This window comes from Aptenodytes patagonicus, chromosome 5, assembly GCF_965638725.1.
Source record: "Aptenodytes patagonicus chromosome 5, bAptPat1.pri.cur, whole genome shotgun sequence".
In the NCBI taxonomy this organism is placed as follows: Eukaryota; Metazoa; Chordata; class Aves; order Sphenisciformes; family Spheniscidae; genus Aptenodytes; species Aptenodytes patagonicus.
Genome location: NC_134953.1, coordinates 70,526,310 through 70,553,264, shown reverse-complemented (window position 1 = coordinate 70,553,264; position 26,955 = coordinate 70,526,310). Strand labels below are relative to the sequence as shown.

Genomic DNA, 26,955 nt, shown 5'->3' with positions numbered 1-26,955 from the left:
CTGGTTGTGCATAAAAGGTGCAAGTTTTTTTCACATGCCAAGTCAACTACTTCATGCTAGTAGAACTTTAAAGTATAGACATGGCCCAGGTAATTTACTTGAAAGTACAGTTTTCTTTTCACAAAGTAAATTATCTGCACTGTACACAAGGATATATATTTGTTTAATGATTTCTATTTTGGTAATAGAAAGAGCAGCGAAGAAGCACAGAGAGAGAGACGGAGGATATCGGGTCTACTGAATATGATGGAACCAAGTCTTCTGCAGTTCTATGTTTCCAGACAGTGGTTAAATAAATTCAAGACTTTTGCAGAACCAGGACCAATTTCAAATAATGACTTTCTCTGTATGCATGGAGGTGAGACCGTAACTGAGTATCATTTGTCTGTTGCCTTGTCGCTATACAGGGATGTACGCTTGTTTAAAAGGAATTTGAATATAGTAAGTTCATATTATAACTTCTTAGGTAAATTAGAACTATAACTTCTAAGTAAATTATTTCTCTCATTTTAGTAGCTGTCTGGTTGGAAATGATACTGTGTGAAGTTCTCCTAATTTTTTTTTCTTTTCTCTGCACATTTGATTTTGTTTATAAGCTTTCTTGATTCTTAAAGAGGCACAGTTTGGCTTATCTGCTTGCTTCCTAAACATGTATATTCCCATTTTTAAAAATCCTGTCACTTCATCATCATCCTTAATACTTTGGTCTGCCAATCTAAATTTTTTTTCTCAGCTGCATGCTAGAAGCAACAAGAAGGCTTGAAGGCTGCGGAACAAGAAGTTGGTCTGATGCAGAGTATCCAGTGCATAGCAGTGTGAAAATAGAGTAGTAATTCTGTATATTTTGTATAGGAGCATAAAAATTTTACTTTGTGCTAAACGTTAATAAAAATGAGATAATTACATTAAGCAAAACATATTTGGGGAAATACCCATATTTGAGTGCTAACATTCCAAGAAATCATTACTATGTGGTGTTCTTATACCTATTTTCTAGTAAGAAACACAGCTGTATTAGATTAGCAGTTAGAGGTGCTGCCCCGGTTGCTGAACCAAACTTTTAACATAGGAATATTGTGCCCCTGTAGCAATTTGTGGAGTGTGTACATGTGAGCCCTTGTAGCTGTGGCTTTCCTTCTGCAGGGTTACAGCAGATGACTCTTGTTGTACGAGTGCCTGAACTACTAGATTTTCCCTATTCAAAAGAATTCCTGCGTAGCACGTTGCTGCTTACCATGTGCTTCAACGCAACGCTTCTAATTCTGCAAGCCCCTCTACTTTTGCCTCCCTCAAAATTTTGCTACTTTCAAGGATTCATGTTGTTTAAAGTAATTCAAAAAGGTCTACAGCAAATAAGTGAATTTAGAATAGACAGTTTGCTAATGTGTTTACATGCATAAACAAAATATTTAATCACTCTTAAACATTTTAATTGTATAACTTCAGAAGCATTGTGCAATCAGTATCTAAAAAGGATTCTAGCCCTTTAATTTTAAGCTTTCATGTAGTTTTCTTCTGCTTTTTATAAACTTTCCAGCCTCATAAGACTAAAACTAGAGTGGTCTCTTTAAAATACAGTAATAGATTATACTGTGGTAAAACTTGTTTCACATGATTTCTCTGAATTAATTGAAAGGTTGTATTTTTTTTTCTTTTATTTAGAGACCTCTAACATAGTCTCCCCCCCCAAATCTGCAAGTCTCTTTTTTTGTTGTTGTTGTTGCTTCTGCAGGTGTTCCTCCACACAAAGCTAACTTCATAGAGGACCTAGTTGTAATGCTACCTCAAAATATATGGGATAATCTGTATAGCAGGTAAGTTTTTGTACTGTAACTGGAAAAAAAAAAGAGAGATACAGTTTGAGAGCAAACATGTGCCAAGCAGCAACATCAGACTTTAGAATTAGTGGTTCAGAAAAATACATATACTCTAGGCACAAAACTAAGTGAAGGGATTGCAAACCACCAATTTATATAATTTCCTTGTGCAAAGTAATGCTAGAAACCTACATAAAGTAGTGTGTTACTGGGATAATACTTAAGTATTAAACCAATAAACATGTATGGTATGTACAAAATGACACAAAGTAGGTCAGCAAAAGTACACTTTGCAAGAGGTATTTTGAAAGAGCTCTCTGTATCAGCTTCCTGTTCTCTTGTTGGCTGGAGACAGCTTTTCTTTTATGTTGGCTTTGAATCCATAGCCTCAGCTGCCAGTACTGCTTCAAAATAACTTATATCTAAGCATTCCGTATAACCACTCCACACTTTTTAATGTAGGTCAGGTTTAAGTGCTTGCTTATAAAGGAGGGATTCTTACAAGATGTGTCTCCTTTTAAAGTAACAAAAAGCTGCAGAAGAGCTTTGCTGATGACCTTAAGGACTGTGTATTGTACTTGCATTAAATATTTTTAGCTGTTAATTGCCTACCACCTAAGCACTGTAGCTAAATGTTGGGGTTTTTTTGTTTTAAAGTTTCAATGGACACAAGTGAAAAATAGAAACAATACTATTTCCAGCTTATTTTCACTTTCCTAGATGTACTGGTTTTTTTCTTCCAACTGACAAAGGCATTATCTATTTTCTGTACGCGGAAATATTTAAAAACATTTTCCTTCAGATTTAACTTCTCATTAATTTCCCTTCTCTATAAACTTTTTTAACAAGATGTCAAACTTCAATCGTTCGATAGAAAGGTAGAAGTCCCAGAGATGGTAGGGTCCTCCAGATTTTGAGAGTAATCTACTAGGTAGAAAAGAGGTATGAATTGTTAGTGCTAAACATTTGTCTGTTCTCTCTGGCTTCCTGACTGGTGCATGCACCCTTCAACACAGAGTAGCTCTGAAACAACCATATTTTGCTTTTTGTCTTGCTGTTATCTAAGAATTATGGGAGAGTACCACGGCTGCAGTGGGTGAGAATGTAGGGTGAGGAAGCCTGCTATGGTGGATGGAAGCTGACTTTTACTGAGATAGTATTAAGGAAAAAAAATACTCATCTAGGATGCCGATTGCCAATCCATGTCCCAAACACACTTATTTTGCTGCTAACATGGCACTACTCCAATTCCAAATAGTTTAGGGTCAGAGTTGCTTCCAGATAATATCGTATAATCCATACTTGACCTATTTCAGTTAAAAACTTGTGAACTGATCAGTGCAGTCTAAAGACAAATTGTCATCTTCAGAGGTGCAATTTAAGTGGTAGGTGACCATTTTATGAAACATATCTCTTTGTTTAGTTGGGGTGATTGAGTATATACCAAAAAACTTGCATGTACAAGTGCTATTGTATTGAAATAATGCTTTAATTTTCAGTTAAAGTATATACTTCTGTATTTTGGGGAAAAAAAAATAGCATCCCAAATTATTTTTATGGACTGACAAACATACAAGTCTAAAAGGGAAAAAAAAGCAATGCCTTCCATGGCAGATTTTTGTTCAATTTTATTCACTAAGTAAACAGTTACTTTTCACTCTTGCTTAAGAACTTTTATATTTTGAACTTTAATTCATGTTGCTATACTTAAGAGCACTCTCTTTTATCTCATTTAACGTAAGATGTTTGGAATAAAATCTGAGCTTTTAGAGGAGAAACAAAATTGGACGAGAACACAGCTCTGACAAAAATAATTATTTAACTAGGAAGTAGAACCTGGAATATCCTTATCTCAATGCGTATTTTAACCTGACCTTTCTGTTGTAGTAAATGCAGCTCTTTAAGGCTGCTAGTTATACAAGAATATTTTCTTTATCGAGCTTGTTGTTTCCAGGCTAGCAAATGCTGCCCATGTTCATGATGATACATACACACACATATTTATATATTTCTCCTGTGCTTCTCAGTAACAGTGTCCCTGAAGACTTCCATGTATGCAGTTTCACACAAGGAAGATATGGAGGGGAGGGTCATGGAGAATAACTTCTTAAGAACAAAACAATAAACAAGTTCAGAGGCTGGTGTCAGGGAGGTAGCAAACTGATGAAGAGCCTGCAGTGGAGTGGAGGAACATGATTAAGATAGAACTAGCTGGAACATTTTCATAAGCTGTTTCTTAGAGGCCTTTAATAAAATCACGTGGTGTATATATAACAGAATGCTTGCTCACTGGCATATTCTTCCCATAGTTAACACCTTTTGAAGTATGTGATACAGCAGAGTTTGAGATGGTTTGCACTGGCTTTAGGCAGTCAGAACTTGGAAGATGATTATGTCTTAGGATGGAGTACAAAATATTACCAGGAAAATAAATTATGTCATTTGTGGATCAGTGTGACTGGCATGTATCAGACTTCTGTTACATATTATAAGAAGCTGACATTTGGGATGTCTACAGGTATATGATCTTTTTACATGGTATTTTCCACAAGGTTAATGGTTTTTTACTTTTACTGTAGGTATGGAGGAGGACCAGCTGTTAACCATCTGTATGTTTGTCACACCTGCCAAATAGAGTCTGAAAGAATTGAAAAAAGAAGAAAAAATGAATTGGAAATGTTTATTCGGGTAAAAAAGTAAACATTTATTCATTCTGCTTTTTGACATTACCTGATATTCATGACTTGACCCAAGGGGTTACCAGAAGTGCATAGGTGATTCCTGCAACAAATTCCTGCTTTCTTGTTGGCAACAGTAATGTTCTTGTGATATCCCAGATAACTGTTTATATGGAAATGTACTTAGAGAAAATATTTAATGTGTTGCTTAAATTGCCTTTTTTATAGTATGGAAACAGAGTGCAGCCACATGAGCTAGTTGTTCTTTATACACTACCAGTGATCTGTTCTGTGCAATCTGATAAGGTTTAAGTGCAATAATATAACACCATGCCAGCAAAAAGTTAATCATAATCTTTATCTCTAGTTCTAATTTTAAAAATATCATTAGACACATAAACATAAATAATTTGGTGCGAAGTAAATACCTTAGTATTGTAATGGATCTGTAAAATTAATATCAAGCAGCTACTATATTTTCAATGAGTTCGAGATTATGTGCATGGGTCTGGTAAAATAACTAGTAGTAATGATTTTGTAATTCTTAAAGCAAAAATGTGTTTTGAAGTTTTCAGTGAAAATAAATGCAGAGAGATTGGAGTCCCATTTCTGCTATCTTAATTCATGAGAGGGAGAAAAATGGAATTGCAGCTGTTGTTTCAGTTCTATCTGTGCTTTAATCACACTTCAGAGATTGTGTCAGCTTTTCCATATTTTAACTGCTATTTGAACTTTTTAGTAATTGATTTTTCTTTAGTCTGGGTTACCACTGGATAGTAATTATTATTAACAACATTGAGTCAACCTCATTTGCTTTAGCGATCAGTATTTTTCCAGTATAAACAATGATTATATGTGCACTGTTACGCAAGTATTGCTACTGGTTAGCAGACAGAAAATTCTGTTATCCTCTATAGATTGCTTTAGGGAATGATTGCAAAACTTACTCTATCCAAAACCTTAAGAAGTTGTGTTGATGGTTTAGGTTCATGGCTTCAAGGGCGAAGTATAGCTATATTATTACAGAGCTAAAAGATAATGGTTTTAAAGGTTTAAGTGACTTTTTGCATGTTTCTTATTAAGAGTGTGAAAAGATCTGTAGTCTCTGAAAAAGAATAACATGTTAAACTTCCTAAAATCTTAATTATAAAAAAAAGTATGGTTTTTTTACAGTGATAGAAACAAATTTAGTTTAAATGCAGCTGAGACTTGTTACCTAGCTGTATTTTGTAATTTATACAGTCACTTCCATTGCCTTGCAACAGAAACTCAGAAAGCCAGGATGTGATTTTTTTTTTTAATTTCTTTTTTTAAATTTTAAAATAGTAGGAACAAAAAAATATTTTGTGTTTTTTAAACTGACGCAAAAGAGAGTCATGAGACGTCCCAGTGCATTAGTTCACCATGCCTTGCTTGGAATCATATTGTTCAAAGTATTAGGGGAGAAACAAACATAGATGAAGATATAGTTCATCACACAAAAAACCTTCCATGAAATTATGGAGCAAATCTTTCAAATCACTGGTTTATTTTATTTTACAAAACTAAGTTTTCTGTTTTCTTTTGCTACTTGAAAGTTCAGCCTTCACAGTAGTTATCCAGTAGTGTTTGATGGGTAAGCAGTTGTGCTTAAGAAGAACTTGTTGCTGTTCTCAGGAAAAAATAAATAAATTCTCAAGTACAGAATAAATCATCTTTTAATATGAAGGCTACCACTACATCAAAATCTCACCTCGGGAATTCACCAGGTGTTTACTGTTCTGATGGTCAGTAGTTCTTTAAAATGTTCTGTAGCAGTGTAATATTATGCTGTTAATAATTACAGTGGTTAAAAAAATTCAGTAGTTTAAAGGAAAAAAAAAAAAGGCCGAAAAACATGGATTCTTTTTCCTTTCAGCTTAATAGAGCATTCCAAGAAGAAGAATCTCCGTCAACATTTTACTGCATCAGTATGCAATGGTTCAGAGAATGGGAAGGATTTGTAAAGGGTAAAGACAGTGGTAAGTTGTACTCCATTTCAAAATATGGGTAATCTTTTCTTTTTTTGTTGTCATGTAGTGGTACTGTTTAAGTAAATTGTTTGCTTTGGTAGAAGGTTGTAGGAAGAACAGATCGAGAAGGCAACAAAAGCTCTTAAAACAAACATCTAAGACACAGGCTTTATAGGTTACAAATGTATTCAGGAACCAAATTACAGAATATAGTCAAATAATTCACAAGAATGGATAATGGGATAGTTGTGGAAAGAATGTTGCTTGTCTGCAGGGGGGTTGCTGTTAGCAGCAGCAGGAAAGTTGGATCTAAGTATAAGGGAGGATGGATTCTGCTGTGCAAACTCATAGATAATGCTACAGCTTCTGGAGGAAAGGTGACCTCGCTGTCACAACCTAAACTCATAGATAACTGAGTAACAACTACAGTAATATCACTTTAGCCTACTTTAGGTGCCTCTAAAGCTTTGAAATGGAAACACTGATAAAATGTTCTACAATCTTGTCTGAGTCTGCTCTAGGACAACTTTGCTAGGGGTAAGAATTAGGATTAATTTGTTTTGCGTTGCTTGAAGACTTACTGTAATCACAAATGCTTTGAAAAACCTCCTCTTAATTAAAATTCTGATTGGCTTTTAATAACTTAGAATGTACTGTTAAGCAGTACAAGAACAAGCAGTAAACAAACAAGCTATTTCTCCTTCCATTTGAAAATAGAACTTCCAACCTGCCGTTTGTTTTCAGCTCTCCCAATTTTAATCATCTTTCTGTCACACTAGATCCTCCTGGTCCTATCGATAACGCTAAGATTGCAGTAACAAAATGTGGAAACGCTGTGCTAAAACAAGGTAGGTGTCCAATATTGCTGCAGCTTTGGGCTTCTTATGATGTATTTGCTGAAGTTTGGAAAATTTATTATGAATTCTTTTTTTAACTGTTATCATAAAATGGCAATTCCTAGTGAATCTGTGTTGTGCCCATTTTGGGGGGAGCAGCTTATTCTTAAAATAAAGAATTAGTATCTGTAATAGACTAATCCAAGTACAGATAAGAGTGTAGAAGGAGGTGCAGAGTAACTTTAAAATGGTGAAAGTGTGCTTTGGCTTTGTATCACTTGGTTTGATTTGGGTTTTCTTAACGTAAATTGGGAGACGCTTGGCTTTTAGACTGTGTCATATATTTGTATGTAGTTACTTGAATCTTGAAACCTAATTTAAATTGAGAGCTACTTCTGACACAGGGAAATAAACCACAGTAAGTAAATGCTGTTGCTCATTTTTCTGCAAGTTATTTGCCACTGTACATTGCAAAAACTTCTCTAGCATGCAAAGACAGATTTCTTTGTTATTCTTCACAATCAGATGCTTAATACCATTTACTTGAAATTTGTAGGTACAGAGAAAAAAAAATTCTAATATGGCCTGCTTTATGAAGACTTTAGACTTTCTATGAATATTAAATTCATTGTAGCTCAGCTTAAAAAAAAAAAAAAGGGAGCATTAAGATTAACCTTTATGATTAACCTTTATTTAACTGGATTTTTTCCCAATTTAACTTAATGCCGCAGCATACAGTGGACCTACCAATGGCAGTTCACTGGAGGCCCCTAGGCCCTGCATAAACCTCAATTGTAAAATGTCAAGAGTGTATTTAAAAAAGAATGAGTTCTTACACTCATGAGTTTTGCAGTACATTTTAATGATTTAAGCGGTAATGCAGAATTCAAATACAAGGTATAAAGCATCTGATGGACGTGTAGCAAAAAAAAATTGTTTTAGAATCAGTAACTGATAGCAAATTAGCTAGTTGTTGACTTCAGCTACACTGATTCAAATTGGAACTTGGGTAGAAATGAAGATGAATAGGCTGTGGAAAATTTGTCTCAAGTCATGAGAGAAGAGGTGGGAGCGCCACTAAATAGTATGCAGTATTACGTATTTCTGTGATACCGTAGTCCTGATCCCAGTTCACTGTGCCTGTTCAGTTAAACCTGACTGTTAGAAGAGCTGGAATCTGGATAAGGGAGTGCAGATCTACTCCTGTGCCTGCAGAGGTGGAGTTGTTTTTTAAGAACCTGAACCTAAATGAGTAAAACTGAGGCATAACGTCATTAGTACTGCCATAGGATCTGCATCATGACTTCCAGATGAAGCTTTGCATGGTTGAGTTAGCGTAGGTAAACAAACGTGCAGCTCTTTGTACCCTTTCTCTTTGGAAACTTTTTATATATAAAGTACAGTAGTAGGCACACTGGAGCAGGTGGTGAGGACAGAAAAGTATAGGAGGTAGGGGGCGAAGTCCCCTTGTTATGGCGCTTTTTTGTTCGTTTGTTTTTAGTAGGAGGGTGCTGAAATTAGGCTTAACAAGACAGATTAATAGTCTCTAATAAGGATATTGGGGGAAACTTGCTGTGGAGCAGGGTTTTAATGAGTTGCTTAAAGAAGAGGGGGTTTATTCAGATAGAATACAAATTTGTCCTCTCTGCCTTAGGTTAGTGTGAAGAAATTACTTCAACTGTATCAGACAGGATCCTTGTGTTAAAACCTAGAGGGGCGATGTGCGGATGTTCCCTTGCCCTTTGCCACTATAAAAGGTTATGGAAAATCAGAAATGATTGTTGGATGCTGACCTGAGACAGGAGAGGGACCTCTAGCCAGAGGAATGGAATCATAAGCAAAGACTTTAATCAGTGAACGAAAAGAAATCAGGCTGACCCATTAGTGCTACATACAAGAAGCATTAGTGGGGCTGTTAATGTCCTAATCATGGTTTCTCTCTGTGGTTCTGAGAATTTCACTGTGGTTCTCACACTTTTATTCTTTACTATCAATATTAATTTCTTTAATGAAACAAGACTCTTGAGTCCTTGAACTTTACTGTGTAATTGATGGGACTGCGTATTCTTACATTAATATGAATCATTGTTTCCTGTGTACCAAGAGCTACCAGTTGTCAGCTTGATTGATAAGTATCAGATAAGATGTTTATCATAGAACCTTAATGTGTTTTATGCTTGAGGTGTGTTAAGTACTGGAGAGCTTGGAGCAGGTAGTTGTAAGAATCAAGAAGTATAAAGTTAACATAAAATACATCACTGGGTTTGGTAGTTGGCACAAGATAAAGCCCAAATTCAGATTAGGCTTTTAAATTTGAATCTATATTCTTTTTTTCTTTTTGTATCTGTTATGGACTTCAAAGAAATAATGAAAGAATTATTCTAAATAGTAATTAAAATTTTAAAAATGTTTTCAGGTGCAGATTCTGGACAAATATCTGAAGAAACATGGAATTTTCTTCAGTCAATCTATGGTGGAGGTCCAGAAATTATACTCAGACCACCTGTTCCTCCAGTAGAACCTGATATGTTGCAGACAGAGGAGAAGATTGAATTAGAAACTCATGGTCTGTAGCTATTGAGAAAAAGATGAACTTGTAAGGAATCCAGCTTCCTTACAAAATGCCCAAAATACATTCCTAAAAGTTTTATTCTCTTACGTCTGTTGGAGGCACAGCTCACTGGGCATTACATTAACTACAGAATAGTAAGTTGAAATATGTAGTACAATTTGTTTAAATAGAGGCTGTTTCTCTGTTTTGAAAGGCATGTGGCTTGTACATTTTGGACTGTTTGGTCAATGGAAAAAAAATGTAATTTCTGAACTTTTTGGTATAAATCAAAATCCTGTTATATCCTTAGACTTGAAAAATGGGGACAAATTTTAGAGATGTTCAATAACCCTTTTGATTCCTGATTTGGCTTCTGCTATCTACAAACCTTTGCCTGTCTTAATTGTACAGTCTTGACAAGCCTAGGTATATGGGGAGTATATTTTAAATGGATTGCAATCAATGACAAAGAAAAAGGATTTTAATTTCCTAAATGCTCAGGAAAAAAATTCTCACTTATTTTGCACTGTAAGTATATGAAATGGGTAGTATATAACATCCAAATACTTACTGTATTTGAATGGATCAAACATTAGTGTAGATTGAATATTGTTTTAGTCAGCAAATGTCATAACTTATTACCTACTAAATTTTACATCTTCTTATAGTCTTCTGTAACTCTATAAACCTGGCTAGTGTCTTTAATAGTATATGTGACAAAGATCTAGTCTTCTCTAGGGTAATGTTTGAGAGCATGAAGTGTGAAATGTAAAATGATTATGGACATGAGTGATATAAATTTCAGAAATTAAATTGTCTGGTCTCTTGAATTACATTCATAAACAGTTCCATTTGAAGGATTTTATTGTATTGTTAAAAATTTTCATTGGCATGATGACCTATAATGTCAGAAGCTGGATAAAATGTATATATTGCAAAACTTTACTGAATGATTCATATTGGAATGCAGAATGGTGCTTGCTCTTGTTTTTGCCTGATATTGTTACCAAATAAGTAGCATTATTCAAGGCTGGATCAATTAAAAAAAAAAAAAAAAAGAAAAATTAAACTGTGGAGGGGAGGGGGGGAAGCTTTCTTAAACGTTTTTCATTTATTACATCAATACAAAAACTTTTGAAGTAATGCTGTGGTACTGCTCTCACACCCATATAACTATATTTCTTGACCGCGTCATGTTTTGGCAATGATGTTGACAGTTCTAGCTCCAAAGTAAGAAAATGCTGACATGTAAAATTATCTAGAAGAATGCTATCTAGTATAAAATCAATCTGGTTTTGAACTTTCTAAAGCATTTAAAGCCATTCTGGTTAAAAAGACACCTATAAGAGTCCTAGAAAAAGTGTCCTCTAACCTTAAGTACTTGCTAATGTGCTGTGTAGGAGGAGTCAGTTCTGTCTGAATGTAAATCCAAGTATTCTCCTCAGCCTACCTGAGAAGAACTAGAGCTAAAAACACAGCAGTGCAAATAAGAGGGGTGAATGGACAGCAGTATGAAGCCAATGATTATGTGGCTGGTACATAAGGAAAACATTTTTCAATTTTAAACTGTATCACAGGTAACTCTTGGCCAGCCTGTTAAGTTTCTGAACTTGTATGTAAGTGTTCTTTAAATTCCAGAGGAGGTCATGGGGCATCAGCAGCTGAGAAGCCTTGCATGTACATAGGTGTAAATGTAAAGAAACAGTGAGCAGAGACTTTTAATGTCCAACAATGCATTTGGACAACTTTATATTAGTAGATAAGGCAACTTGAAGTTAGTATCAAGTTACCTCTGTATGTACAAGGTAAACAAACACATCAGTTACTACTACAGACTTGTCTTACTGATTAAGGTAAAGTTAACTTGCTTATGAACAGTCAATAGTAACTTGCTGACCTTGGCCTGTGGAAGGCTGTTCTAACTTCCCACCTCCATTTTTTTTGTCCTTTTTTCATATTAGGGCAACTAAACTAAACCTGGATTTATATTGTCTTATTTTAACTTTTTTTTTTTTGCTAAGGTTTTATCTCATTTAAGCTATTCTTAAGGTTCTCTATCATACTAAAGCTAAATAACAGTGAATAGATCTGCATGCTATAGGAAGAATTTTTCCTACATGATGTTCTTAATTGGAAACTTAGGAAATATTTTTCTTGGTTAAATCACTGTATGGTGATCAGGTTTACCAATTTATTCAATGTTTTCGTTAATAATCTGGATGGTGGAACAGACTGCCCTTGTAAAACTTGCAAGAGAAAAATGGATTGAGTGTTAAGGACATCAGCTTGTTGGGGGGAATGAAGCAGTTCTGTGCTAAGTATTCTGGGTATTATAGCAGATCAGACTAAGAGTTAAAATCCAGTGATACCAAAACAAAACCTGTTCTGGGCAATACTAACAAAAGCATCAGATGTGAGGCACAGGAGGTAATTATTCTGCTCTACTTGGTGCTGTGCTTGTTGTGAGATCTCATCTGTACTGTTCCAAATTTTGGATGCTATATGGTGATAATTACAAGTTGGGGAGAGGTTATTTCAGAGAAGAGCAACAAGACTCACCATTAAAAACGAAGTTGTTCTCTTGCTTAAAAGAATGCTGAAGATGCAAGACTTCCAATGTGGAAATAATTGCTGGATAATAGTGAACAATTTTTCCTAGATGAGTAGGAATATTTGCCTCAGCTTTAGCAATGGTGACTTGTGCTGGGTTTAGGTAGCCTATTAAAAATCTAGAAATCTTCTAGCAGTTTTGTCAATCCTTTCCATTGGGTGTCTGGGAATCCATAGTCAAACTGTGATGCACATAGATCAGCAACGAGATGCGTTAAGCTAGCAGAGTTGTGAAATGCCTCTGTCACTGCGGTAAAAGGCATCTTCACACTAGAACTGTTTGTCATGCTTTAAAAAAAAAAAAATCCCAAGTTTGCCGAAATGAAATAGATGTGTTTGTGTTTAAGACAGACAGTTCCAAAGGGATGACTGTCTGGCTTTCAGCCCTTTGAGGGCTCTACAAGGGATTTTATGCCACAGAAATGGAAGTAGCCTTTTAAAGTAAGACAGTGTGAAGGACCTCCAGATGGATGGCTTGTGTATGCTGGAGGGAAGGCAACGCCTCAGAGTATGGGTAAAGGGGAAGCCATTACTGTGAAGAGCTGTCTGATTTGCAGCAAAGAAAGAATGCATCTCAGGAAGGGGCTGTGGAAGTTATTTTTTTTCCATAAGCCTTTCACCAGACTATTTGGATTCTTTGTTCATTTGTTTCCAGTTGAGGAGACACAGCAATGTGTTTGGGTGCCAGGGAAGCTGTCATTTCAAGTAAGGAAAAATCCAGTGGAGTCCTTGTTTTAGGCCTGGGAATCTAGATTTGAGCTGTTAAAAGCCTGCTATTCAGTCTGGTAACTTTAATACTCTCTTCTGGAGAAAACTGCCTGGAGGGTATGTGGGGGACTTACAGCTCAAAGTTTGATTTTTCTAAATTTTTTAAAGGTTTTTTGCAAGTACTATAGCTAATTGTTCATCTGAACTCCCAACATCGAGGAGAGTGCTTCAGATACTGTGTGATGTAGCTGAACAGTATAATTGGAAGGAAAAAGATTAGCGGAAGAGCTATTGAATTACTTAGTAGTAAAATAAGGCACTCATATTATGCTTCAGAAGCGAGAGCTCAGTAGTCAGTCTGCTTAATAAAGCAAATAAAACTGACCTGCTTGTTAGCTATAAAATTATTCCATGTTATACTTTCACTGACTTAAAGGCCAGTCTCTTCCTTTCCTGTGACAGGAATGTTAGGAAATGAAGGAAGTTCTGAAGACAATTCTGTGATGCAAATCCATTGTTTAACTTGGGTAGTCCAGAAAGCTGTTTCTGCAAGTATAATCTAAATTAGTCCTGTGTCTAGGGATATATATATGACATATGTATAAATGCACATAATCTATTTCTCCAGTCTCTTAATTGAACTGTGGCTGGAGGCACTACAGTAGTTATTTTTGGTTCTGTGTTGGAATAGTGATCTTGAGTCGATACGTTTGATAAAGGTTGTTTTTTATTTTCAAATAGATAAATGACACTCAATTGACTGCTGTTATGGGTATCAGCCTTCCCATCAGTAATGGCCTGAAAGTTTGCTAGGTAAGTTAGAGACTTCATGCACGGTTCAAAAGCTGTATCAAGAGAAGATGAAAAAGGACAAAAGCTATTTTTATTAATTCATATCGGACAAACTCAGAACCGTTTTGATAACTCTGCATATTTTATATGAATACTATTGTCATTGTCAGCTGTTGAGCTGCCTGAATGCAGCAAAAGCTCTTTTTAAGGTATCCTCTAATACCTATTTGACAAAAACTGCTGTAGGATAAGCTTTCAGTGGTGAGACACTACAAACCTGCCAAATCTGAATTCAAGGGAGAACAGCCACACCCATTGTTGCCACATGTCCCTGATAGCGGTAAAGGCATCTTGCATTTGAATTTCACTGCTCTGTCTAGATACCATACTATGACTTGCAAATCTGCTATATGCAGCTGGGTCAATGGAAGCTAATTTATTTAGGGGTTTTTTATTTAATTAATCTATTTCTTCTCCCTGACGATATCATATTTGATGTGGAAGTTGTAGTCGGTTTAGCTTTGCTTGGGAGTCACATAGTTGTGTGGGAATGTTTACTGTTCTATTGACAGATGGCTGATAGGAATTAACTTCTGACCAAGCTATCCAAGTAGAGATGTCAGAAGATTGGAGCCTACAAGTAGTAGTGAGTTAGTCCCTACTCTGGAGGCTAGATAATAATGTACTGTTAGAAACCTGTCCTTCCAGCAGAGTGCAACACTCAGTGACATCTGAAAGAATTTATATTTAGAGCCTCTTGTAAATTTGTATGGTCCTGTATTTTGGTAAAGAGGGCCACAGAGCAGGGTAGTTTCATGTAACTATCTGTTGAGTTAGTTCTGTGAGTTATCCCACACTGAGAGTGGGATATAGCATAAAGTGTTAGAAATATGTTTGGCTATAAAATATATTATGTGGATGAAGCAGTTTTCATTTGTGGCGCAAAAGTTAAATACGCCTATCTAGGCCTGAACTTTTCTTATGAAATCTGGTGTAATTTGATGTGCTATGTTAATGCATTATGTAAGAATCCTGCTTCTCAGATTCAAAACTCACATAGTGATTGGCTTCTTACACAAGATATCCTAGGTTTTCTTAAAAGGACTAAAGCTAAGAAGTTTCTTTCAAGTTAGTATTGTAGGCATTTATTTATAATGATACTGCTAACATTTGATTATTTTTTTTTATTGATAGATTAGCTTGTTATTCATCATATAACTTCATTTGGAAAACTAAACCTAAGATTTGGAAAATTTACAGGAAAACTTACATATTATCTGCTTAAAGGGGCAAGTGGTTTCTTCATATTTGCCATACAACTATTTTATACTGAACTAAGAAAATTCTGTTCCATTTATTCTTTTGAATTCCCTATATACATCTGGCTTAGTGCAGTCTAAGCAGTTTTCTCACTGAAAACCTTTGAGATCTTCTTTTTGCCCAGGAAATGAGTAAAACAACTAGGCTTTTTCATTCTTCCAAACAGATGGCTTTTCTGGCTTCCCTCTATACTTAAGCCATCCAGAGCTGACAATTAGTAGCAGGAAGCAAAATAAGAGTTCTAGATTTCTGAAGTGTCACAAAGAAAGACAAATCACTTTCAGCATTATTTCACAGAAATTATCTGGTTGCCAACAAACTTGGTTTATATTAGCCTTCAAAATCTTAGCAGATTAGAAAATAGCCTTGTTCAGTAAAAAATTTTAAAAGCACTATTCTCACTAACAGTAAAAAGTATAACTTGTTTTAAACATCTATATATATTATAGAATATATTCAAGAAAACGTGACTCGTCTTAATAGCTTCAGCCTAGCTTTCAGCTGTTCAACAAGGTGACAAGGCTGTTTCTCCATAAAAAACAGTGTTAACACTGCCACACAATAAGATAAAATGTCATCTGTTTATAATACATTTAATATTACAGATGTTTGCTTACAATAGCAGAGTCATGTTTTTCATGGAAAGCTGATATTATTTATTCTATCACGGAACTTTTCTTTCTTCTAAATGTGTGTCCACTGGGACATGCAGCTAGAAAAAGAAGGTCCATACCACTGATGTGTCTGATAGGTTTTATGGATTGTTAGTGATACTACATGCCAAGTCACCCGGTGCCAAGTTTCCTTAGAAGGGTCTTTGATGGGTATATGTGTGGACTTAAGAAAATGCAATAGGAACTTGATCACTCAAATAGGCCCTTTATAAGATGAATAAGCAAGAAATTTCTTTTTCCGACTTGTTCAAGATTGAGTTGATTAGCTAAAAGGTAAAATACAGGTTCTGGTTGTTGACATGAATGGACATGAGGAAATACAGTTGATACTTGACTTACTGATTACATACCGTTATGAAATGAACTGTCAGTAAAAAAGTAAAGTTGGAGTAATAGGAATACACTGGTTATTTATGCAGCTTTGATATGCCTTTATGCAATGCTAGTGAATCTCAAATCACTTATTTTCCTTACCAGTCATTTGTTCAGCAGCATGGGAGGTGCAAAAATAAAGCAGTCACCATCCACAAAATGTTTTTCTAATATAAATGAAGTTGAGAAGATTTCATTTTCAGGTATGTTCCTCCTTTCTCATTTGGAACTCACAAAGAACTTACTATACATTAAGAACTTTAGTAAGATCCATTTCTGGAATAACTTGCCACATGAGAAAGTAAATCTTAAAGTACTTTGAGAAGAATAAAGAGGGCAGAGGAGAGAGGAGGTGTTTGATTCTTACAAATAAGAAAAAACTTAGCTCAGAATAAGTTGTCAGCTGTCAAAAATGAAAAAAAGCAATTTTTTTCTCTTACCTCACAGGACAATGCCAAGACCTTTTCATTTTCATTGTTTGTGAATAGTTTTGCCCAGAAATGAATATCTTTCTAGGTGACTAATTTTGTTCTGTCCTGTGTGTTTTTTAATGTACGTGCTAAAACAAGATGTCCTGGTTACCATGGTGATGCATTGCTTTCCTCCCCCTCCCCCGGGTGTCTGTTAAAATGCCGAACCCAAATGAACAGAGATGCAGCACTTGCTCATTCTGTGAATGCATGTTTGTTTTCACCAATGTGCACACCTTCTCTTTAGGACCAGAAGTAAGATTACTTTGAGATTTTTCGGCTATAACAAAAGAAATGCACTCATACATGCCAAAATTCTAATTGATTGGCAGCTATTAATTCAGTTAGACAATATTTTCAATTAAATTTCTAGTCTAGTACTGAGGTTTTTATATTTAGACTGACCTTACAATTTAACTGTAGAAGCAAGAATTAAGACATTTATTTAGCTATGAACTTTTCTTTGGTGCCCCATCTTCTGAATAATTTTCAGTAAAGGAAATGTACTCTCTCTTACCTTGTTTGTTTGTAGTATAATTAATTTGCTTTCCAGCCAAGCAGGGTAGTGGCGGTAATTTGCCTCTTAAACTAGATCAGTAGCAATCTGAACTTCATGTGTGACCTTGACTTTGCACACTCAAGTGCTGAGGCTAGTCTTCCTGGACTCTTTCTGTAGATACTGAAAAAGATACAGGTAATGGAGGCACTTTCTGGGCTTCTGCTCTGCAAGCCTCCTCCAGAAGATGTTAAGCTTCCTGATCGCGCTGTTAACCTAAATCTGAAAAGTGCCTACCTTCCACTCTGGAGTTGAGCCCTGAACAGGGATCTCTCCTTTTTAAACTGTCAGTGGTGCTGGTGTCCCCTCCTGGGTGATGGCAATTAGGTTTAAATAAAAATTCAATCTTTCATACCCTGTATGAGAGGGCCCTCATCACAGGCTAGGCTTGTCTTTAAAAAACTTTTCTGTTTGGGGGGGGGGAAAAAGTGCCTAAAGGCTAGGCAGAAATGTGCCAGGTCTTATTTTTTTGGATTTTGACATCTACATCTTACTTGAAAACTTATTTGTGTTTTTCTGGTTTATGTTGAACATACTACATGCTGTTCAGTTTGAGTAATAATAGAGCCTGTTATTCTGGTCGAGGGCCTGAAGGAATATGCAAGGTAGTCAAAAGAGTAACAGGAATATTCCATGACCTGACACATCTTTTTACGTAGGTTGTACATAATTGAAAGTATTGATGCAGAACCACCAATACCTGAGAGTGCTCCATACATGTAACAAAGGGAAGTTTCTAAAGGAGAGGGGAAAGGATAAAAGTGATTGTTTGGATAGGAGTTCGTAACACTTGTAAGGGGTAAAACTCCTAGAGTAAGCTAACTCTTAAAGTCAGTGCTGATGTGAACAGTCCAGTCAGGTAACTATTAATATGGACTTCAATTTTTCAGTAGCCTTAGGCAAACACTCCTGTGCCCATATAGGTCCAGCTCCTATTCTAATCTTATTTAGTCAAAACTTCCCTGTCTCATACATGTGAAATCTTCCAGAACCTGGAAGTCTCTGGACTGTTGTTTTCTTGAAGTGTGAGTCAAAGTTTATACACTAGAATAATAACCTGCTTAAAATAACCGAAATAAGGCAAATAAAAAAATACAGTTGCTAATATTTTAGACACTGATATTTCAGTTTTGAAATATAAAACCTCACTCTTGAGCATTAAAAACTAAGAAGGAGAATACATTCTGAAAAACAAGGAGCTTCCTTCTTTGTATACTGCTTTTATGTTTAATGAGTTCCAATCTGGAATATTTTTTTAATAATGCACTACAGTCTAGCTATCATTTCTTACCTGCCTGACTTTGAAGCCTCTATTGAAATTAGAAAAAGCCATGTAAATGGAAATACCTCATGAGCAAGGAGTGGTTATACATTGTACTGAATATAGCCTAATGAATTTAATTATTAAAAATAAGTATCAGACCTACTCAACTGCAAATTTTTAGACCATTTTGGGTTAGATTGCCCCAATTTTAAATATATGGGTATAAAATGGAAATAAACTAATAACTTCCTAAATGTGTTTAACTTTTGTAATTGGCAACTTGCTTTTTCAACATGGAATATGACATCTTTCAGTAACCAAGTCAACTCTGCAGTCATCTGTGTGGATTATAAGACTCCTAAATTGTCTAATGTACATATCTTTTATCAACGACTGGAGATCGTTCTGTTTAATAAATAGCTATAACTTTGATTTCCGAAATCAACAGTGTCACGAAAAAAAGTGTCATAAAAGCAGGCATTCTAAATTTATGGCTGAAGTGGATTTATTTTGAGTAGATATTAGACCAGATGACCACTTATAATCCTGTGCAATTTACCACAATTGCGTATTTTTTTTAGTTATGATTTTAGTAATTTTTCTATTATTAATTTTGACATGCTGACTTCCAGAACTACTGTAAAGTCTTTGTCAGAGTAGTATTTGAAGTAGTGGAAATATTAGTAAAAACATACATTTTGTTACTATATTACTGAGTTGATAATACTGTAAATTTCAATAAAAGTTGTGGCAAAAAGCCTGTACAGTCTCTGATGTGAACCGGCTACTGAAGCCACACCTAAATGAGTCAGTAGGGTATGTCTTCAGGCAGAATTTTTTTTTTCCTTTAAAGTTTAGACACAAACCAATTTTGTTTATCTAAAGCATTTCGCTTCAGGTAAAAACATTGAAAATGCTTTTTTGTTGATGATGATCTTAAGGGAAATCTAGCCTTTCTCATGTTTGTTCTTTACATATGGTAGCATGAATGGAAAAAAAAATAATTAGAATTTAGGGCTCTCCAGGGAATACAGCAGGCAGGACTGAGCAGCAAAACAGAGGACCTATAACAAAGAAAACATGAAGTGATTCTGTGTAAGTATGCATATTTAAGCAGAAAATGGTCTTAACACTGTTAAATTTTTTTTTTCTTTTAGCTCAACAAAAACTTCCCTTTTATAACTTTATTTTCTGTAACTATCTATTGTTGGAATTTTCTTCTCAACAATGCAAATGCTTTTTCTTTTTTTCTTTCAGAAATATGTAAATACAAAATCCAAAAGGCCACCTATAAAGTACCTACAAACAAAATTATTGAGATGGCAAGGTAATTAGTGCAGGGACTTCTGAGTGCTGTGCTGAGCCAACTCGCATCCAGTCCAGGATGGTTTATTAGGTTTGGGCCGTACTGTGGAAGTTGACCCTACTGAACCAAAGCTGGCTTTAGGAAAAGTCTCTCTGCTCTCATCCAGGGCTCACTGTGCAGCTACCCAAGTAATTCCACACAATGAGCCAGTCCAATACAGCTGCCGTCGAGTCAGAACAAATAAGCTTGAGCTGAACTCTCGAGATGAATTCAGCTATAATCTTCCTCGTCCTGCATGCCCTTTTTAAGAGCCAGTGTGGATCTAGAGCTGTAGCCAAGAACATAAGCCCTGTTTGAACTGCAGTGTTGGGTAGCAAGCAGTAATAGCTTGCTAATGTTGTTCTTGGGGCATGGTGTAAAGATTACCAGAGTAGCCCTCACAGAACTAACCTAGATGTCCTTAGGATCAACTTCTCAATTGTGCTGAACTGTGAAGAGTGAACTTTGTTAATCTTTTGTCAGAAAAAAAATCACATTTAATTTGCCCTAATAATAGGAGAAGCAATTAAGCTATTTTATGGATTGAGACAGGTAGAAACAGCAATGCTGCCACTGAAAGCATGAGCCATGTAACAGCTTCATCGAAGACGGACGTTGTGGTCTTAGGCAGTTCTCTATGCAAAAACATGAGCTGAGGTTTCAGTGATGTGGAGGGATATAAAACATCTCAGCTCCTGATTTTGTAGAAAGTACCGACTTGGGGGAGGGGGACTGATCTAGTATTTTTTTAGCTTGTCCCATTGTAACATTCTGAAAAGCCGTCATTAACACCATTTTCCCTTGATCAGAACAGTGGGTTGTTACGGTTTTTTGGTTTTGGGGTTGTTTTGTTTTTGTTTTTTTTTTTTTTACTACCAACATTGATGGGGCCAGAGAAATTGTTATTGCCCTATAAATGAGTAATACTCAAGGCTGCCCATAATAAATGCAGCTGCCAATTACTGGTACAAGATAGATGCTGTAGCACACAGGAAACTGCAGCCACAAGAATTGGGAATGTGATACAATTTGGGTAGTGTATATGAGAAGTGAGGGAGACTGACTGGAAGTGAAAATGTATTGGAGAAAGCAGCGTGGTGCTGCTAGACAGGAGCATATTCCTTTATACTTAGGAATTACTTAAAAGCTGCTGTAGGATACTGTGGGGAAGGGGCTGCAGGATAGATAGCATGGGTGGATGAAAAAGAGATTTTGAACTGTGGGGACAACAGAGTGGATGTAGAGCCCCAGCCAGGCAGCTTCAAACAAAGCAGGTTTCTCCAGGTTTAAATGTAAATTCTCTTGGGCAGAGGTCTTAGTAAACCTGCTTGATCTCAGTCCTTATTACACATGGACTGCTTTTTTCTTCTTTGCATGTTGTTAATTTTCCTCTGGAAGGTTAGCTGAGCCAAACTACCCTGTAGATACACAATGGCTGGATTCAATCCAGGGAAAAGCAGGGGGCATGTAGAGGTGGGGCAAGAGCCTCGGGAGTATCCCTTTCATTAGCAGCAACCATTACCTGAAACATCACACCATTAACAACAGTTGCTCTGTTATCATACCATCACTAGACATTACTGCTTCTTGGGCAAGATGGCAGAACACAGTATTTAAGTCCTCCGTAGTGAATTCAAGGCAAGTCCTGGTGTAGGGTGTGGTTAGACAATATAGTTTGACTGGTTTAATCCTGTTGCCAAAAAGTTACTGCTGCCAAAAGAGGATTGTCTTGTTCCTCCCCTCTACTGGCAACACTCTCTTCACCCCCATCTCGCATGCTGGCTCTCTTGTCGGTCTCCACGGTGAGCCAATGCAGCTTATTTTCTAGCTGAAAACTAACACACCAGAAACAGGAACAGTTTCTCAGTGGTTTAGGAAGTCCGACTGGTTTACCATGTGTGTAGATGAGCACCAGAGTGGGCAGCGGGGAAGACAGGGGGGTGGGGGGAAAGACTGCTGCCTCGTGTGTGTCAGCAGGCCATCGGATTAGGTCAGCTCTGTTGCTCAACTGCACCCTTAAATATGGCCATGCGACTTGGGGGGGGGGGGGGGGGAGGAATCAAAACTCAAACCAAAAACCTCACCCTCCAAATTACCCAATCGCATTTGCACTGAAGCAGCTGAGAAGAACCCTCAGTTCTACTGTGAAAGCACTAACACTTGTCTGAAATGCAATGTCATCTTCAGCCACTGCAGCTGTTGAGCTAAGTGAACGTATTTCTAAATGGATTGCAGTTCACAACATCTTAGTGCTTACAGGTGCTCCTGCAGTAACGCAAAAAGCTCCATTCCTCTTTCAGATTCAGGCACACAGACGGAAGACTGCATGAGAACAGTGGCATAGGTTCAAGAAAAAAAAAATTCCTTCCCTCTCTTGTGGGATTTCAGTTTTGAGTCTGATCACAGGAGAAGAGTTCCAAGTCAGCAAGACGCAGGGAAAAGCGAGAGCTGCTTGGGAAAGTGGAAAAGCTACTGAGGTTTTTCTGCACGCTCTGGCATTGCAGAATTGAGTGTCTGTATGACTAGCCTTGCAATTTGGGCAATTAGGATTTTATTAAATCTGCTTTCTTTACAAAAGTATCAAGTTACCGCACAGTAACTACTTTTAAAAGCAATTTAAAATATTCTTCAGCACGTAGTCTTCTATTAGAGAAAACTGTTTTAGCTTAGGATTTTCTAGCAATTTGGAAACTTGTTAATTGTTCTTAAGGGAAAGGGTCTTGAGTTTTATAAGCATTTAACAGAAAACGTCAGTCTTTCGTGTTTCTTGCCTACACGAAGCTCTTCCAGATGCTTTATAACCGTGGTATATCAGGAAAAAAACAATGAGAGGTTACAATAATAGTAAGAGATAGACGGTAGTTCCTCTCCCTCTGTAGGAGTACAGAGGTAAATAATCTATTCGAGCAGACTGCGTGCGTTAAATAGTTAACTCTTTGTGATCACATACACGTTCATTCTCTAGCAGAGAACCACGCGGCTACCAAAAATAAGAGATGTGAAAGCACGACTGGTAAATTTTTAGTCATAATCTGAGGGCTGGAGTACCCCGTGCCTGTTCCTGAGGCACTGCTTGAAGTGAGAACGTCAGGAGAGAGCGCTGGAACTTGTCCAGGAGCCGCGAACAAAACAGCCCCACTTTTGGGGCACAGAACCGGCTGTGGCGGCAGGCGCGGGGGGTTCCAGAGGCAGGAACTGCCTCGTACGACCTGGGAAGCGGCGCTTCCAGTCAGCAGAAAACCGCCCGAGCCCTGCTCCCCATTACCCTTCCTAACCGCAGCAAACCTGCAAGTCACCAGGCGCTGGCCGGCTGCTACCGCTGCCGACGCGGCTCGGCGCCAGAGCAGCCCGCCGGAGGGGGCGGCAGGCGGGACGGCCGCGGCGCTGCCCGGCACGGCGGGAGCACCCACAGCCGCCGGGTGCCGCTTCGGGCCGCGCCGCCCTCTTCCTCCTCCCGCCTCAGCTGCCCGCCCTGGCCGGGCCCGCGGAGCTCCGTCCCCTTCCCTCAGGGAGCCCCGCCAGACACCTGCCCCAGCGCACGGGGGCACGTCCCGTCCCCCAGCCGCGTCGCAGGGCCGGCCCTCCCCTCGGGGCATACCGGAGCGCGGCGCCGCCCGGCCCCCCGGCCCCGCCCGGGGGCAGCGGGCCGCCCCCCGCCCGTTGGCCGCGGGCAGGCCGGGCCGGCCGCCTCCGCCCTCTGCCAGCAGGCGGAGCTGCAGGGAGCGGGTCCCCGCCGCAGCGGCTGGAGGGGGAGGGGAAGGAAGCGGAAGGAGCCGCCGCCGCGCTGAGGGGAGCAGGCGCTGTGCGGAGCCGCCGCCGCTGCCTGGTGCGGGCAGCACGGAGGGAGCGAGCCGCGCACGGGGCTGCGCGGGCCGGCCGCGCCCGCCGCGCCGAGGAGCGGGCGCCAGGTGAGGGCTCGGGCCCGGGCGCGGGCCCGGCCCCGGGGGAAGGGGGACCCGGATGGTGCCGAGTTCGGAACCCGCGAGGGGAGGGGGAAGGAGGGGAAGGAGGAGGAGGAGGAGGGAATGAGAGGGGGGAAGCCCCCACGTGACCAGCGCGTGCGGGGAGGAGGTGGCGGCTCGCGCGCCCTGTTCGAATCAGCTGGCCCGCAGCGGCGCCTCGTGCGCGTGCGCGGCGGCCCCGCCCCTCTCCCCGCTCCCCCTCCCGAGCGTTACGTGTGCGTATGTGTGTCCATGCGCGCGCCCGGCCTGACGCGGCGGGGCCGGGGACACGTGCGCGGCGCCGCGGCCGCCATGTTGGGTCTGAGCTGCGTGCGGGCGGTGCGCGTGCGCGCTCGCGGGGCCGGGCCGGGTGGCGGGGCGGGGGGGTGGCGTGCGGGGGGAAAGGAAGTCTCGCGAGGTCGCGCGGTCCCTGCGGGAGCGGGCCGGCTGCGGGATGGCGGCGCAGCGCTGGGCGTGCTGGGTAATGGTAACGGGGGCCCGGGGGGCGGGGACCCTGGGACCAGCCTCCTCCCCGCCATCGTGCCCCGGGCCACACGGGGAGCGGGGCGGGGTTGGGCGCCCCGGGGAAGCGCGACTGGCTCCGCGCCGCTCCCTCCTCCCCCCCGCCCCGGCCCTGCCCCGCCTCACCTCAGATCACCTCACGCCTGCCCCTCGCAGTGCCTGGGCCGCGCCGCGCCAGCACCCCCCCCTCCCCCCCGGCTCTCCAGAGGCGCGTAGGCTGCAGCGTCGTGGCCCCGGCCGTGTCCCATTGCTTGCTCCGCGCTTCCCCCCCCCCCCCCCCCGCCGCCGCACCGCCTCTGCCCTTGCGTCCGGGGCCCTCCAGCCACGGGTGCCGGGCTTGCGGGCGGTGTTGCTGGCGCCGTCCCGGGGTGGGCGGCGTGCCCCGCAGAGCCCATTGGCGTGCCCCTTGATTGTCCCCCGCTGTCCTGCCGTATCACCTGCTGGACGGGGTGCCCAACTTCACAGCGCTAACTTGGCTGTGCCTCTCACTGCTCCAGTGCTGCTCTCGCAGCTTCCAGTCTGTGTTAACATCCAGAGGTCCTTTGGCCCTTCCTCGACCAACGTGCAGCCTTGGGCCGTGCCCTTGCCCCCCACAAGCACTTCATGGTGTTTTTGCTGTCTCGGCTTGCTTTTCACACCTGTCCCATGCTGTCCCTTCTGTACTCATTCAGGTTTCTGCTGTTGAACCCAAACTGCTCCTGCCCTGTAGGAACGCTGATGGTTAAGGATGCAGGGGTCCACAAAGAAAGATATTTAACATCACAAATCTGATCTCTCCTGAGGCTGCGATACGTGTCCCATTATATCCCAAACTTGTAAAATACATTTCTGTTTTCTCTTGTATTTGGAAAAATAATACCAGTAGTATCCAAGCGTCCCAGCTCAGCAATATCCCCTTTGTCTCTTAGTCCTGATCTCTCTTAAGGGAGAGCATATGGTTCTGCTTCTTCCTTATGGTGTCTTGTATTCCGTCCCTGATTACCCAGGAACACTGGCAGTTTTTGTAGTCTTGGAGTATAACTCTGCATTTTACTAATCTGCCTAAAGGCTGCCACATAACTGATAGTAAATTTTTATAAAATAATATGTTCTTTAGGCTTTCAAGTTCCAAGCTTTGTTTTGGATATATGTTTGCAGTTATTATTAAACAAATTGTAGTAGCTCTTTAGTGCTTGCACATATATTTGCTTGTTTTCCATTGATATTGTCATTATTACTGTGCTAATAAGATAGTGATCGTTTACTGAGGCTTTTAAGGTGAAGCTCTAAGTATACTCTGTATTTTATATTAAATACTAACTCGTGCAACCTTTTGAGAATATGCTTTTTGGGTGTATTTCTAACCTATGGTTAGATATTATCCTTCCCCCCACCTCCCTCACCCCTAGCTGCTACAAGGACTGGTGATCTAGTAGGGACTGGTAGGTTTGGGGTTAGCAAAATTTGATTCTTTTCATAAGCAAGTATAACTTTTCAGAAAATAAGTTGACAAGTTACTGTTGCAGTTTGTTTTCAAGTATCTTTTACTCTTACTGTTCTGTCTTTCAGATTAATAATATTGGTATTTGCTTAATCAGCAGTGGAAAAAAGTTTCTTTAGGGAAAAAAGGGTGGTGTGTGTTAAACAGTAGGGGAGAAAAATGCAGTTCTTTTAAAGTAAAGAGTATGTGGTAAAATGTTAAAAATAAATAGCTATCAGGTGAAATTTTCATCCAATTGAAGTCACTCATGAAACTCCCATTGCCTTAGAAGGAGTTAGCAGTTAGTAATTTACTTTAACATGTGACTTCTAGCAAGTCATTCAGAACCTGAACAACTTTGGTTGCAGGCTTTCTCCAGCACTGTCATGCTTACTTCATAAAAACATTTGATGTCTTGAATTTACAGTAAGGCTTTTTGTGAAGGACTGTTATACAGTACAGCCGTGTGTGTCAGTAAGGAGCAGCAGTTATGACCTTAAATTGAAATACTGTTGATAATTTATGTGTCTAGTTATTTAGTCCAATACAGGTAGTTGTTGCAGTTTTCAGTTTTACCTGAAACGATTTTTCCTTTGCATTGCATACTCCAAGTGTATAATTACTAAGAGATAGGCTGTATTAAATAGCTTAGTTACTAAACTATTTAGTCATGAAGTTCAATTGTATGTTTTGTCTAATAATTTTTAACATTTCTGGAAAAAGAGAAATAGCGAATAGGATTTTTGAGCTCAGTGTTATTACAGATTTAATGTGCAAAAATAACTAGATCTCTATTTCACAAAATTTGGGAATGTATCCTAGTATGGGCTTCTGTTCTACAGCTGAACAGCACATGACTGCTCTGATATTTATCAGTGTTTTTAACATACTTATGTAGTGAGATTCCAGCCTGCTGTCCATAGTCTCATACAGAATGAAGGCTTTACTCTCCCAATATTTCCAGGAGACTTAAAGATTTTTTTGTTTCTGCTTCTTCCAGATCATTCTAGGTACTTTGATTAGGTTAACTTCTGGTCAGTAGGAGTTCT

The 26,955-nt window shown here is 39.3% G+C and overlaps 2 protein-coding genes across 7 annotated transcripts in view; both read left to right on the top strand.

Moving 5' to 3' along the window:
• Nucleotides 1-10,686, top strand: part of USP33 (ubiquitin specific peptidase 33) — a 43,816-nt gene extending 33,130 nt beyond the window's left edge. For all 4 annotated transcript variants that reach the window (XM_076340430.1, XM_076340429.1, XM_076340427.1 and 1 more), the window contains 6 exons: nucleotides 189-358; nucleotides 1,733-1,814; nucleotides 4,397-4,505; nucleotides 6,393-6,495; nucleotides 7,266-7,334; nucleotides 9,739-10,686. In XM_076340430.1, coding sequence (XP_076196545.1) covers nucleotides 189-358; nucleotides 1,733-1,814; nucleotides 4,397-4,505; nucleotides 6,393-6,495; nucleotides 7,266-7,334; nucleotides 9,739-9,896 — 691 coding nt within the window. In that variant the 3' untranslated portion in view covers nucleotides 9,897-10,686. The remainder of the gene's footprint in view (nucleotides 1-188; nucleotides 359-1,732; nucleotides 1,815-4,396; nucleotides 4,506-6,392; nucleotides 6,496-7,265; nucleotides 7,335-9,738) is intronic.
• Nucleotides 10,687-23,825: 13,139 nt separating this feature from the next.
• ZZZ3 (zinc finger ZZ-type containing 3) overlaps nucleotides 23,826-26,955 on the top strand; it is a 65,962-nt gene continuing 62,832 nt past the window's right edge. For 2 of the 3 annotated variants that reach the window (XM_076340426.1, XM_076340424.1), the window contains exon 1: nucleotides 23,826-23,892. The gene's annotated coding sequence lies outside the window, so the exon portion shown is untranslated. Of the gene's footprint in view, nucleotides 23,893-24,357; nucleotides 24,407-26,955 lie in introns of those variants that run through there. The other variant, XM_076340425.1, reaches the window with a different exon arrangement.